The sequence below is a fragment of the Halichoerus grypus genome, chromosome 5, assembly GCF_964656455.1.
Source record: "Halichoerus grypus chromosome 5, mHalGry1.hap1.1, whole genome shotgun sequence".
NCBI lineage: Eukaryota > Metazoa > Chordata > Mammalia > Carnivora > Phocidae > Halichoerus > Halichoerus grypus.
In genome coordinates this window covers 2883326-2896253 of record NC_135716.1, presented here as the reverse complement: position 1 = coordinate 2896253, position 12928 = coordinate 2883326, and the positions used below count along the sequence as shown (strand labels likewise).

General features: G+C 59.9%; 1 protein-coding gene across 3 annotated transcripts in view; it reads left to right on the top strand.

Moving 5' to 3' along the window:
• DENND3 (DENN domain containing 3) overlaps positions 1 to 12928 on the top strand; it is a 54181-nt gene that overhangs the window by 24459 nt on the left and 16794 nt on the right. For all 3 annotated transcript variants that reach the window (XM_036109452.2, XM_036109453.2, XM_036109451.2), the window contains exons 10-16: positions 808 to 904; positions 2519 to 2622; positions 3087 to 3286; positions 4828 to 5349; positions 9072 to 9331; positions 9996 to 10166; positions 11289 to 11418. In XM_036109452.2, coding sequence (XP_035965345.2) covers positions 808 to 904; positions 2519 to 2622; positions 3087 to 3286; positions 4828 to 5349; positions 9072 to 9331; positions 9996 to 10166; positions 11289 to 11418 — 1484 coding nt within the window. The remainder of the gene's footprint in view (positions 1 to 807; positions 905 to 2518; positions 2623 to 3086; positions 3287 to 4827; positions 5350 to 9071; positions 9332 to 9995; positions 10167 to 11288; positions 11419 to 12928) is intronic.

Below are 12928 nucleotides of genomic sequence, written 5' to 3'. Positions count from 1 at the left end.
GATCTGTCCCCGTTAGAGAGCCTTCCTCTTTGTCCTCATTCCCGTGGGTGCCACCGTCCTGCAGGGTTTAGACCAGAGCCTTTGTGATTATCCAGTGGCTGTGTTCTTCAAATGTATATATTTCCATAGAATAAATAATTGATCAGGAAAAAAAAAAAATGGGACCGTGTATTGTAGACGGGTCGTGTTATCTCTGCTTAAAGCAGTATAATTGGCGTGGACACAAATAGGTTCTTTTCATTTTGCTCTTTTGAAATGAAATCTTTCACAAGCAAGGTTGGGTTTTTTTTTTTTCTTTAACACCTTATAAGCTTGATGAATTTGTAAAAAAGCAGAGACTATGAATACAAAGGATCAAACTTTATGTCCCTTAGATAACTTTTCCCGACAACGGAAGGAAAGCGCTGAATGTCTGACACGTGGAATGTGGCCCGTGGGCTCATTGATCCCACGTGTAGACTGTATTTCCGCTGTGGCAGATCGTACGGGTTCACGCTCAGAGTCTGCCCGCCCTACGGGGTCGCCCCCTCGAGTCCGCTTTGTGTGTCATCTGCAGGAGGAAGTAGGGGCTGGAAAGGGAAGAGGGCCGTGACGGTCCCCCTGGGAGGGAAAGGCCGTGCTTGCGTCACCAAGCAGATGGAGCAGACCACGCCCAAACCCAGCCCTCCCGGGGTCGGAGTCCCCTTCCCATGGGCCGGGGCTTTTGCAAAGGCTGGCCTTCTCGTCTTTCCTGTGTCGCTAAATCGTCATGACTCTCTCAGGTATTTAAAAATAGTTCCACACTTAGACCGTCTTTCTCTTCATCAGGGAGGTGAAGAACCACCTAAATTACGAACACAGAGTGTTTAATAGTGAGGAGTTTCTCAAAACCAGGGCTCCGGGGGACCAGCAGTTTTATAGACAGGTGAGGAGCGAGCGGGGCTGGTGCGCGCGTGTGCGTATTCTGTCCTGCATACGTTTCTGTATTTGCAGTGTTGTTCAAAGTACATTTTTTCAGCATCTGTTAGTATTTTATGAAGTATTAACGTTTCCAGAAAGTTTGTTTCCACATGGTTCCTTTGGTCCCTTTGGCCCCGTTTTTTGATCCGCTTTTCAGAGTATAATTTACCTGTTATGAAATGCACCCATTTTCAGTGTAGCGGGCGATAAATTCTGACAGACGTGCGTGCCTGGGAGCCACCTCCTCGGTCCGGGTCGGGGCCTCTCCATCAGCCCGGATGGCTCCCGTGCCAGGCGCGGCCGCGGGGCCTTTCTGTCCGATGCGGGAGGTGGTGGTGGCTCTGTCCACCTGCTCACAAGCCTGTGGGACGCTTCCGTTCTTGTCTGTTACGAGGAGTCGTGTCTGGGGCTTCGTGCTGGCAGGTGGTGCAGCCGGCGCCGATCTTCTGGGTCCTTTAGGGCTGTTCTCATGCTTTTCGGCTGGCCTCTCTCGGTGGCGCCCTGTCCAGCTGATGGCTGGAGGGGCGTGTGAGCCGCGGCTCCCCTCATGGCTGAGGTCCACACAGCAGTCGTTCACGTCGGCCGGCCAGCAGCCTCTGCCTCTCTCCGGGCACCGCCCGTGCCCTCATGTCTGCTCCCTGACATTTGCTGGTCAGACTCCACGCTCCCCCCGTTCGTGGGCGCCCCGGCCGTCCGCCCCTTCTGTACGCACTCCCCGGGGCACAGAGTCTGGCCTGTGGGCCTGATGCTGCCCACAGGAGACCCTGGCACGAAAGCACCACGGAGGAGCACAGGGAGAAGCCACAGGGACGCACGAGGGGCCAGAGCAAAGCCGGGAGCCCCGTTCGCAGCCAGGTCACAGCTGTGACAGGCGCCTGGGCCGAGCTCCCTGCCATCGGCCTCCGTGCTCCGCCGGCTCGTGGAGAGTACTCCAGCGGTCCCCGGGAGCCAGGCTGCCACCTCCCATCCCGCTGCGTGTCCGCTCCTGCCTTCATTCTTCTGTGGGTATTTTGTACATGGGGTTTCCAGCACCTTCCTCGTGGGCCCTGCGCCCCTGCAGCCCTCCTGTCGCCAGGCTGGGCGGTGTCCCCTGGGCCTTGTCCCCTGCAGGCTGCTGGACCACAGCAGAGAGCAGGGTGGGGACAAGCACCGGCTGCTGGAGGGTCACCTTGTCCAGCGAGAGACCAGCAGCTGGGTCGTGGGAGCCACGGGCGGGTGCCAGACCATGCACCTGCTGTGAGGAAGGGGCTGTGGTCCCCGGAGATCTGGAATCACAGGCCACAGGGCACCGTGGCTCTTGCCGTCATGAGGGGAAGGTGATGGAGCTTTTGAACGTTTGGTGGTTTTTCAGACACAGACTGGCCGGTCCTTCGCGGTGGCCTGGGGAGGATCTGGAGGCTAGTGTGGCAGGGTGGGGTCAGTGAAGAGAGCTGCCGCTTGGGAACTTGTGCCCAAGGAGCTGGGGGTCGGGGAGAGGCCGCGGCCGGCGGGGAAGGGGCCGGGCAGCCGCTGCAGGTGCCGGGCGGCACAGCGAAGGCCAGGAGCGCGGCGGTAACTGGCCTTCCGTGGTCTGTTTCAGGTGTCGGATACCTACATGTTTCACTCTTTCCTTAAAGCCCGGCTCAGCGGAAGGATGGACGCCTTCGCCCAGATGGACCTCCACCTGCAGTCCGAAGAGGACAGGTGCTGTCTGCAATGGGGACCAGACGCTCGAGTAGCATGGGTTTATTTGGGTGGATGAATGACGCAGCCGACCAGAAAATCTCACATTCAGAAACGTGTAACACGTCGGGCTCGTCCCCGTGCGTTTCTGCTGGGGGCGGGACACCGAGCGTAGCGTGTACGCCCTGCCATCCACTGCCGTCCGCCTTCCCTCTCCCGCCGCATTGCCACCGCCCCCCGTGCTGTTCCAGTTCTTCCCACACTGTTCCCGACAGACTTTGTTTATGTGTGTCCCTTCGGGGGTACGGTCTGTCCTCCAGCCGCTGGCTGCACCGCGGAGACTCCGACACGGTGCTCCTGCTGTTTTCCACTGGCACGCGGGAATGGCGGGCACCGGGTGTCGCGTGGGAGAAGAGGCTCAGGCGTTGAGACGTGTTCTGCAGTCGTTCTTGCAGCTAAAAGGTGTTGCTTTTTCCTGACCCCAGATTTAACGGGATGCTGGCAAGTCCAAGAAGACCGACCATTGAGAAGATGGCCTCGCGGAAATCCTCACCCCTGCACGTCGCGCACCGGAGGATGGTGGTCAGCATGCCCAACCTGCAGGACATCACCATTCCCGAGCTGCCGGCCCGGAACTCGTCGCTTCGCAAAGTGGACGCCTCGGAATGCGGCAGCAGCAGCATAGGTGATAGACCGGCCCCTGTCCGGGCGCTGCTCCCGCCGCTGGGCTCCGACGCGGCAGCTCGCTGCCACAGCCGGGGTCTGCTCAGGGCAAGGGGATGGGGTTTGGCCTGGGTGTGTCTGTGTGTACATATAAAACACACGTTGACGCGTATCCGCGTCTGACGACACGACACTGTCAGGCCCCAGCAGGCGCCACGCTCGCTCTAGATCCTGGGGTACGAAGGGCCCAGTGTCCCAGCCCTCGCGAAGCTGCGCTCCCAGGAGGAGGCCAGACCAGAAGCAGATAAACACGAAGCGACGGGGTGTGCGGTGTCCCCGCACGAAGGAAGCAGCGTCAGGGGTGGTGACGGGGGCTCGGGTGTGGCAATCACGTTTCAGCAGACACGGAGGGAATGGCGAGGCCAGGCCACCCCAGTGGCAGGTGGCAGGCGGAGGGACAGCAAGGGCCCGTGGGTGCCGTGACGGCAGCAGCTCCGTCGGGGAGGCAGGCCTGTGTGCACAGCTCCGAATGTCAGCCGGGAGTTTCCTCGGCGTGTAAAGTGCTCTAGAACACGTGTGCATGTGTGCAAGCCCTTGTCTCCTTTCTGCGTGAGCTGCAGCAACACGAGCCACGTGTGCCTCGGGTATTTACCCTCGGGGCCCCCTCCGTGTGGTTCCATCCACAGCGGCCAGAAGGAACGGGTGCACAGCAGAGCGGCAGTCTGAGTGAGGGGCGCACCCAGCCGGCCTCAGGACGGGCCGTGCGTCCAAGAGAAAAGTCCTCAATGACAGAGCACACGTTCTGGAGGCGCCTGCTGGGTCTGAGGCCCCTCACGGTGGCCCCCTGGCTGTGTGACCCTGGGCAGGTGATTCACCTCTCTGGGCCTGTAGTTCTTCTGTAAAACCCAGTGACGCTTTTCACTCCTGGCTGTACTCACTCCGCTGTGGGAAGGCGCTCTGCCCTCTCTGCCCCCTGAACCTTCAGCTGGAGCCCCCCTTCCCCTCCCAGGCTCCTCCCTCCCCCCCAGCCTTCATGGCAAAGACGCCACCTCCATGGGGTGCGTGGTCTACCTCCAGGACTGGCCTGGTCCTGGTCCCCTGGGGCCACCTGAGAGGCACTTCGGTGACATTTGTGGGAGGAATCGGTGTGAGACACCTGGATTAGGTTGGCTCTGGCATTTAGTAGCTGGGCACCTGGGACGCACGAAGTCTCAATTTGCACGTCTGTACGACGGGGTTGATGGCCATGGGCATCTCACAGAGCGGGCGCATCTGGGCTTAGGTCCTCAGCTTCACCCTCCCGTGAAGACTCACTACCAGGTGTTTCCATTTAGCGCTAGAGTCTTAGCAAATAAAATTATTCCGTATTCTCAGGGTGCCATGGAAGCAGAGTGGGGGGACCCCCATTCAGCTCAGGGGCACGTGGAGCTTTCTGGAAGAGGCATAGAGGCTCTCGCTTGACGTTGCACCCAGGGCCCAGAAACGTTAACCGGACGAGATGACGGGGACCCAGGTCTGTTTTTCGGGTCTGGTGACTGTGTGCATGTTTCCTCTCGGCTCTAGTTCTGAGCGTGACCCCGAAGCCGACGTACACGTTCAAGATCCCGGAGATCCACTTCCCCCTGGTGGGCCAGTGCGTGCAGGCCTACTACTCCGACTGCGTCGCCCTGCTGAGCAAGGCCATGAGCCTTCTGGCGCCCGACAGCTCCGTGCTCCTGGCGCGGTACTTCTACCTCCGCGGGGCCGTGCACCTGATGCACGGGCAGCTGCTGGACGCCCTCCTGGACTTCCAGAGTCTGTACAAAACAGACATCAGGATCTTTCCTGCTGATCTCGTTCGGAGGACGGTGGGGTCCCTGTCGGGCCCCCAGCGCGCCCAGGCCGAGCGGGTGCCCGAGCTGCGACGGCTCATCAGTGAGGTGGTGGACAAGCCCGGAGAGGCCCCCAAGCCAGACGACCGCGTGAAAAACTTCGAGCTGCCCAAGAAGCACATGCAGCTGGACGATTTCGTGAAGAGGGTTCAGGAGTCGGGCATCGTGAAGGACACCAGCATCATACACCGACTGTTTGAGGCGCTAACCGTAGGTGAGAGGCCGGCCGTGGCCCGGATGGCGGGGCGTAACCACGTGGGGACGAGTCCGCGAACCGTGCCGCGAGCCCCCGTCGGGGGAGGCCCTGTCCGACGCGGGCAGTTACAGGACAGGGGGCTGAGGGGCCGCCCAGGGTCTAGGGGAGTGTGACCGGAGAGCCCGAAGCCGTGGCAGGCTGGCTCCTGTCCCGGGGCCCCCGCTCGCTGCGCCATCCCCCCGGCGGCGGGAACGCTTCCCACGACCTGACGGCACAGACAGGAGTGCCGCCTTGTCCCGCGTTTACTGCCACTGCCTGGCTCGTTTGGGAGCCAGGGCTACTGTCCCCAGCTGGAGCCTGCCCCTCGACCGTGCGTTTACATGTTTACTGGACGCGGTACTTAGGTGTGTGTGGTTTTAAATGGCCCGTGCGTCCTGCCGCGTCAGGCTCGTCACTGTCCTGTAGCTTTCCGTGCCGACGCGCGTGCGCCTGGTTTCTCCAGCGGATCTTCTGACGCTGGGGTAGCGGGAGCCAGCACGGCGCACCTGTGTGTGGCCATCGGGTGGCGTCCGGGCGTCTTACTTTCCCAAATACTGACGTGGCGGGTTTCACGTACCTGCTGCCCTACGTGGTTGTGCACGGGTCTCCCTGGGACTCGTGCCAAGAGGCCCAGTCTGGACGCGGGTACCGCCATCCTGACGGCGAGCTGCCTCCTTGCCCTCGGCGGCTGCACGGCCTGGCACACACCCATGTCCTGCCGCCACCGCCGGGCAGCGCTGGGCATCGTCCGTCCCGGGTGCTGGGCCGGTGTGACGAGCGTCCGCTCAGAGCTGCTCTGGTGTCGTCTGTCCATTTCTACACCAGGATGTTCGCCTTTTCCTCAGGGCGTGTGGGAGCGCCTCGTGTCCTCTGCACAGGCTGTCGTTTGCCGAACGCGGGCCTCTCTCCCTGGTCTTGTCCGCGGCTCCATGGGCGGGCTCGGCCATGCAACACTCTCTACGTAGGTGCGTCCTGCTGTCCCCGCCAGCAGGAGGAGCCGATCGCCTGTTCGCTGGCCCCAGGCACTCAGCCTGACCAAGGTGCAGGCCAGCCCGGCCCTCGCTGGTCACCTCCCTGTGCGGTGCTCTGGAGATGCCACGGAGAAACGACACCGGGTTGGCCCAGGCAGGGCGCAGTGGAGCGCATCTCGTCAGGCGCCCAGGAGGCACCCGTGGGGCGGACAGCTTGGGAGGATGAGCTGGGTCCGAGAGGAGACAGGTGCCTGCAGAGAGCCCTGGGCAGCCGTGCTGGGGCTGCCGGGAAGGGGGAGCATGGGCCCCCATGACTCGCGCCTCTCAGGGGAGACCCTGCCCTTCCCTTTACACCGGGGCCAGCCAGTCCAGCGGCGAGGCCTGAGATACGGTGGATACAGCCACTGGTGGTATTGTTCTCGGGGAACGAGATGTCCAGGCTGTGCCTGGCTGTCCCTGGACGTCACCAGGCTCCCCGAGCGTGGCCGTGTTGTTTCACGGCCCGAGACGCCGATGGCCCCGGGTGGCGCTGTTCTCCCGGTAGGAAGAGGAGGGTCTGTCCCCACTCCTGTGGCCAGAAGTGTGTCCCACAGCACGTAGCTGCCTGGGAAGCATGGTTTAATGGCTGGACGCGTGGACAGTGTCCAGCATTCCCAGACTTATGCCAGCAGGGACGTGGAGGACGCCTGGGAGGGCACCAGCAGACATGGCCCACGCTGCTGGGCCATCGACGGCCCGGTTGTCACTTTGGGTCCATTCACATTGCAAAATACATCCGTTAATGGTCCCGACTCTGGGATGTGTGAGCCGCTGTAGGGCGGCACCAGATGGATGTTTCGGCCTAATGGCCGCGTGTTAGAAAAGCTCTATTAAGTCAAAGATGAATGTTACCACCTTGGAATGAACGGCTGTGGTCTAAGAACACACCTGAGATTTTATTTAGGCGATTCCTGTCACTGTTTTGTCATTACACGTTTTTATAGACGTTTCAAAATGCGATGTTGACACTGCAGGCCCGTAATTCCGAGGGGCCGCAGGGCAGGGAGGTGGATGCGTGCGCGAGCCTGGGTCCCAGAGCCGCCGCCTGCACCGCGGGTGATGGGGTACGGGAGGGAACGCCGGCGTTTCTGGGTGGAACTGGGGACAGGTGAAGCACACGTGGCCTGTCTGTGGGCGCGTGCGGGAGCCGTGCTGGAGCGTGGCAGCCCCCGGCGTGTGCAGTGGGCGTGCGGGGAGCTCATGGATGTGCGCGCTGGCCGCAGGCTCGCACTGTCCAGTCCCGCGGTGGCCCCGGAGGGTGTGGTGGCCAAGGCCTGCAGGGACGGCCCAGTTGGGCCAGACTCTCTGGTGGCCGTGATATCCAAGTCCCCAGGGGACTGTCCCCCTGACACCGTGTTACGGAGCCCGAGCAGGGACGCGGCTGCCCTGGAGCTTTCCCGCGTCTTTTGTCCTTTTCCGATCTGGCCTCCAGTGGGGTTGGCTGGGGAGGACACGGCTCCTGCCCTCCCAGCCGCCTCAGCAGGAAGGCAGAGCCACCCACACACACAGCCGGGCCCGGCTCCACACTTAGCGTGCCAGCAACGGCTTTCCTCCCCGTGCCTCGGTTTCCCGATTTGTGAACAGCCTAACGGTGCCTGCCTCCTGAGGGGTGGGAGGATTGAGTGGACCCCGTGTCGTGGGGAGTGGTACGTGAGTGAAATGCGTGTGCAGCTTCAGGGAAGGGAGCACGTGAGCTGTTTTATCTGGGTCTTGCATAGGATGCGTAGGAGTTTTCTGGTCCGAGCACCCGGGGCCAGTGTGTGCAGAGGCACCTGATGTGGCCTGTTTTGGGATATACTCGGTGTGACTGGAACGTGGGAGTGTGAAAGGGCCCAGGGGCCCAGTCCTGAGGATTTGGGGCCTGGTGTGGAGGAGGAGCCATGAAGTGTTTGAACGGGAGGGGGCGCCTACTTGTATCTCAGGGCATTCCGGGCGCCGGTGCAGCAGCTGGGAGACCTGTGGGCATTTGTGCAGGACGGGGGGGGGGGCCGCCGCGCGACCGAGGGATGCGGAGCAGAGGCGGAACCCGGCCACGGCAGCCACAGACACAGGGAAACGTGGGCGTCAGGATGGGCCGGACTTCTTGGCAGTCGGGTGGAGTGGGAGTGGGGTGGTCCCATTTCCGCTGTACGGATGAGCAAGCGGGTCCGTTATACAGCTTGCGTGAAGTCCCACCGCTAACCAGGAAAGCGGGGCTTCAGACTTGGGTCTCTCTCTAACTCAGAGCCCGTGACTGTTGGGCATTTAGAAACGTTGCTATATCAAGTTCATCTTGGTTACAAATAAGAGTTATTTGCTCACGTAACCAAAGAATACTGAGATAGGGCTAGCTTCAGGCAAAGCTTGATCCAGTGATGGAGGAGGGTCACCAAGGGTCTGGTCTCTTTAGCATTAGCTTCATCTGGGGGCTAGCTCCCCTCATGGCCCCACGATGCCTGCCGCCAGGTCTAGTGGTGACCCAGGGCTTTGCCACCGTAAAAAGAGTGTCCCGAGAGTTACCGTGGCTGCTGGGCTCAGGTCACAGGGCAGCCCCTATCCCGTGGTTCGGGTGCCCATCCTGGGCAGGAGCTGGGGTGGGAGACGTGGGTGCTGGCGCCACCTGCTGGCCTGTGTGGACAGCGCACCGCGTCTTCTCCCGCGCAAAGGCCGTGTATGTGGCTCTAAGAAATCTCTTTTCTCTACAAAACCAAGGACACCAGAAACAGATTGACCCAGAAACATTCAAAGATTTCTACAACTGCTGGAAGGAGGCAGAAGCAGAGGCCCAGGAGGTCAGTCTGCCCTTGTCGGTGATGGAGCATCTGGATAAGAACGAGTGTGTTTATAAGCTGTCGAGCTCCGTCAAGACGAATCGCGGCGTGGGCAAGATCGCCATGACCCAGAAGCGCCTGTTCCTCCTGACGGAAGGGAGACCAGGCTACGTGGAGATTTCCACCTTCAGGAACATAGAGGTAAGAGTGCAGCCGCTGGATTGTGCTGTTTGCTCACTTGAGGTGCCCCTTCGAGTGTAGAGGGGTCGTCTTCCCCACTGAGGACGCCCAGCTGTGGCCTCATCTCAAGCGTTATATTTATTTTCGAGAGGCGTGTGGATGTGTTAATCCAGCTCCGAATACTGGAGACGGGAGAGGCAGGAAGGTACTGCAGCCGCGGTGAACGCTGGCCCGTGGGTCCCCCCGCCCTCCAGTCCCCCCCACACCTGCTTCCACAGACTGCCTCCCGGAATTCCAAAGAAAGGGAAGCATTTCCGGAGGCAGAGGAATGAACCCTGTTTGAACCCTGCGGACGAGCGCCTTTGTGCGGATGTGCTGACAGGTCATGCCCGTGGTCGGCCAGGAAGGCCCGTGAGTCCTCGGACACGGGCCTGGGTCCCCGACCCGCCGGGACTGGTGTCTGACGGGGTCGCACGGAGGCCCCTTGGGCCGTCCCTCTCCTCCCGCCCGGGGCCGGGCTCCGCCTGGGGCTCCCTGCACCGCACCCCGGCCAGCCCCCACTCTGCGCCCTCGGTCCGGGGCCTGCCTTCACACTCGGGCACCGGCTGCTGAGCCACCTTCCCTCGCTGACCCCCGAGCTCCTGCCACGGGGCATCTCTCTGACCTGCTTTTTCTGCCTCCGCAGGAAGTGAGAAGTACCACCGTAGCGTTTCTGCTTCTGAGAATACCCACTTTAAAAATTAAAATGGCATCCAAGAAAGAAGTGTTTGAAGCTAATCTGAAGACGGAGTGTGACCTGTGGCACCTGATGGTGAAGGAGATGTGGGCCGGGAAGAAGCTGGCTGACGACCACAAGGTCTGGGGGACGCGGGTGCCTGCTCATTCCAACTCACGGCTCGTCTCGGGGGCTCGGGCGTGGTCCCGTGAGCATGAGTCGGGTTAGACGAGGTCCCTCCAGAGGCCCTGGAGATGCCGTGGTTTACATGGCCCAGTGCGTGGCCAGTGGCATCTGGGGACACTGTGGAAGGACCGGGGCTGGCCTCTGAGGTCTGAGTTGGGTCTCCCGGGCACACCCTGCTCCAGGCGTCTCCTCTTCTACCTCCCAGGACTAGGATTCTGGCAGGGGGCACGTCCTCCGATAGACTTTACAGCCTAGGGATTTGTGTGCTTTCACTTGCTTTGGGCCACAGTAGCTTTGAGTACACGGAGTGAGGATTGCACGGGCGTGAAGGGCACCATGGACAGAGGCCCGGACGGGGCAGCGGTGGGGCGAGAGGTCTGTACTGTCTAAATGGCAGATAAGGCCGGAAAGCCCACAACCCAATGCGCAGAGCACGGATGGGGACTCACACACGGGGCAGGTCAGGGGCCGCAGAGGGGTGCACAGCCCACAGTCATCAGAGGGAAGGTGGGGGAGGCAGCAGCCGCCACAGGGGCGAACACTAGAAAGAACAGACTGTGCGTGGTGGGAGCACTGGCCTTCGTGAGGGAGTCGCCAGGCCCTGGGGGGCCTAGACCATGGCTACGGAGGGAGTCTTTCTATCTGGAGAAGGGAGGGGGACCAGGTCCTTTCCAGGGCCCCAGTACTCCGTGACTTTCAGACCAGCCATCTGATTTATGCCTGCTGCTGTATTTTGCACAACAGTACAAACTGGAGCCCGCGGGCCACGGACCGCCTCTGGCTGTTTTCGAGCCCGGCCACAGAGCCGAGTGGTTGCCACAGAGATCCCAAGGCCCACGGAGCCCCGAGTATTATTAGCTGCCTGGCCCTTTGCAGAACACGTTTGCCAGCGTGTGTCTAAATGAGCGGTGTTCGTCTTCACTAAGATGGACAAAAGTAGTCACATGACATCAGCTCCAAACGTAAACCGAGTTGCCTTGAAAAAACACGCCTCTTCAAAGGTGTGGTTTGATGTAACGTCCCAAAGTCTCGCAGGCGCTTTACGGACTTGTTGACATGAGCTCCTCCCTCCCGCAGGACCCGCAGTACGTCCAGCAGGCGCTGACGCACGTCTTGCTGATGGACGCCGTGGTGGGCACGCTGCAGTCGTCCGGTGCCGTCTATGCCGCTTCCAAGCTGTCTTACTTCGATAAGATGAAGAGCGAAAGTAAGCGCAGCACACATTCGACAGCCGCGGTCCCGAACGTGGCTTCCGTACTTTTATCCGGTTGACATCACTTTTTTCCGAATCCCGAATTTCTCACTTTGTTCCTTTTACACTTTTACACGTTTATGTTTGAGTAGCACGCGTCCTTCTGCTCGCCCGTTCCCGGGCGCTCTGTGCGTACCGACGCCCACGGAGGGACTGCCTGCTTGAGGTCTGAGTGACGTCCCACAAACACTGGGTGTCATTTGTCAGGATTCCCAGTTGCCAGCAGCAGATCTCCAGCAGCTGGTTACGTGGAATAGGGATTTGTGGACGGCTGTTGAGTGGCTCGTGGAGCCCCTGGCAAGGTCACCAGCGCTCAGCCGTGGGGAATGCGCCCACCAGAGAGCTGTGTGCGTGGTCGGTGTGTCGAGTGGAGCCCGAGCGGAGGCCCCCGGGTGCACGGATCTTTTCTTCCCCTTGATGTGGTCGGTTTCCCCAGATAGGAATTCTCTGATCACCTGCATGTAGATCTGAATCTGGGCTCTCACATTCTGGAAGCCATTCAGAGAGAGGTTGGCGGTGGGCTATTTTTATTTGGCAGGGGGTGGATTTTTCAAGTCTAGGAAACAGCAAATGGGTAAGAATAACTTTATGTATCATTTTAGATACCTCTGTTTTGTTTCAACTTTTAAATGATCTAAAGCCAACGGCCTTGTGATTTGCTTTATAAAGGAGAGAATACAGAGGACTGCTTGTTGCTACCATCACTCCGCGCCACGGCCGCCCTGTGCTAGGTCCACCAACAACATCAAGTTCATGAAACAGGCGAACCACGCAGGGGTGTTTTTAAGACCATCTGTGGTCCTGTTTGTATGCACTGTTTTTTAAATCACAGCTTTACTGAGATGGAATTTACACACCATACTCAGGGAGGGTCTACAGTTCCATGGTTTTAGCGTATTAACGGACTTGTGCAGCATCAGCAGAGTGAACTTTATTTTTTTTAAAGATTTTATTTTTATTTATTTGACAGAGAGAGAGGGAGAGAACAGGAGCCAGGGGAGCGGCAGAGAGAGAGGGAGAAGCAGACTCCTCGTTGAGCGAGGAGCCCGACACGGGGCTTGATCCAGAAACCCTGTGATCATGACCTGAGCCGAAGGCAGACACTTAACTGACTGAGCCACCCAGACGCCCCAGCAGAGTGAACTTTAGAACATCTTCATCGCCCCAGAAAGAGACCCTGTACACTTAGGAGCCACTCCCAGCCCCCAGGCAACCACTGATCGACTCTCTCTCTGGATTTGCCTGTTCTGGGCATTTCATATACACAGATCCTACAGCGTGTGTCCTTCTTTCATTTAGCACAGTGCTTTCAGAGTCCGTCCCTGAAGCAGGTGTCCCGTGTCACTCCGTCCTGTGGCTGAATAATATTCCACCGTGCGGATGGACCACTGTGTTCATCCGTCGTCAGCTGACCGTTTGGGTTGTTTGCACCATTTGGTTGTTGCAAATAATGCTGCTGTGAACA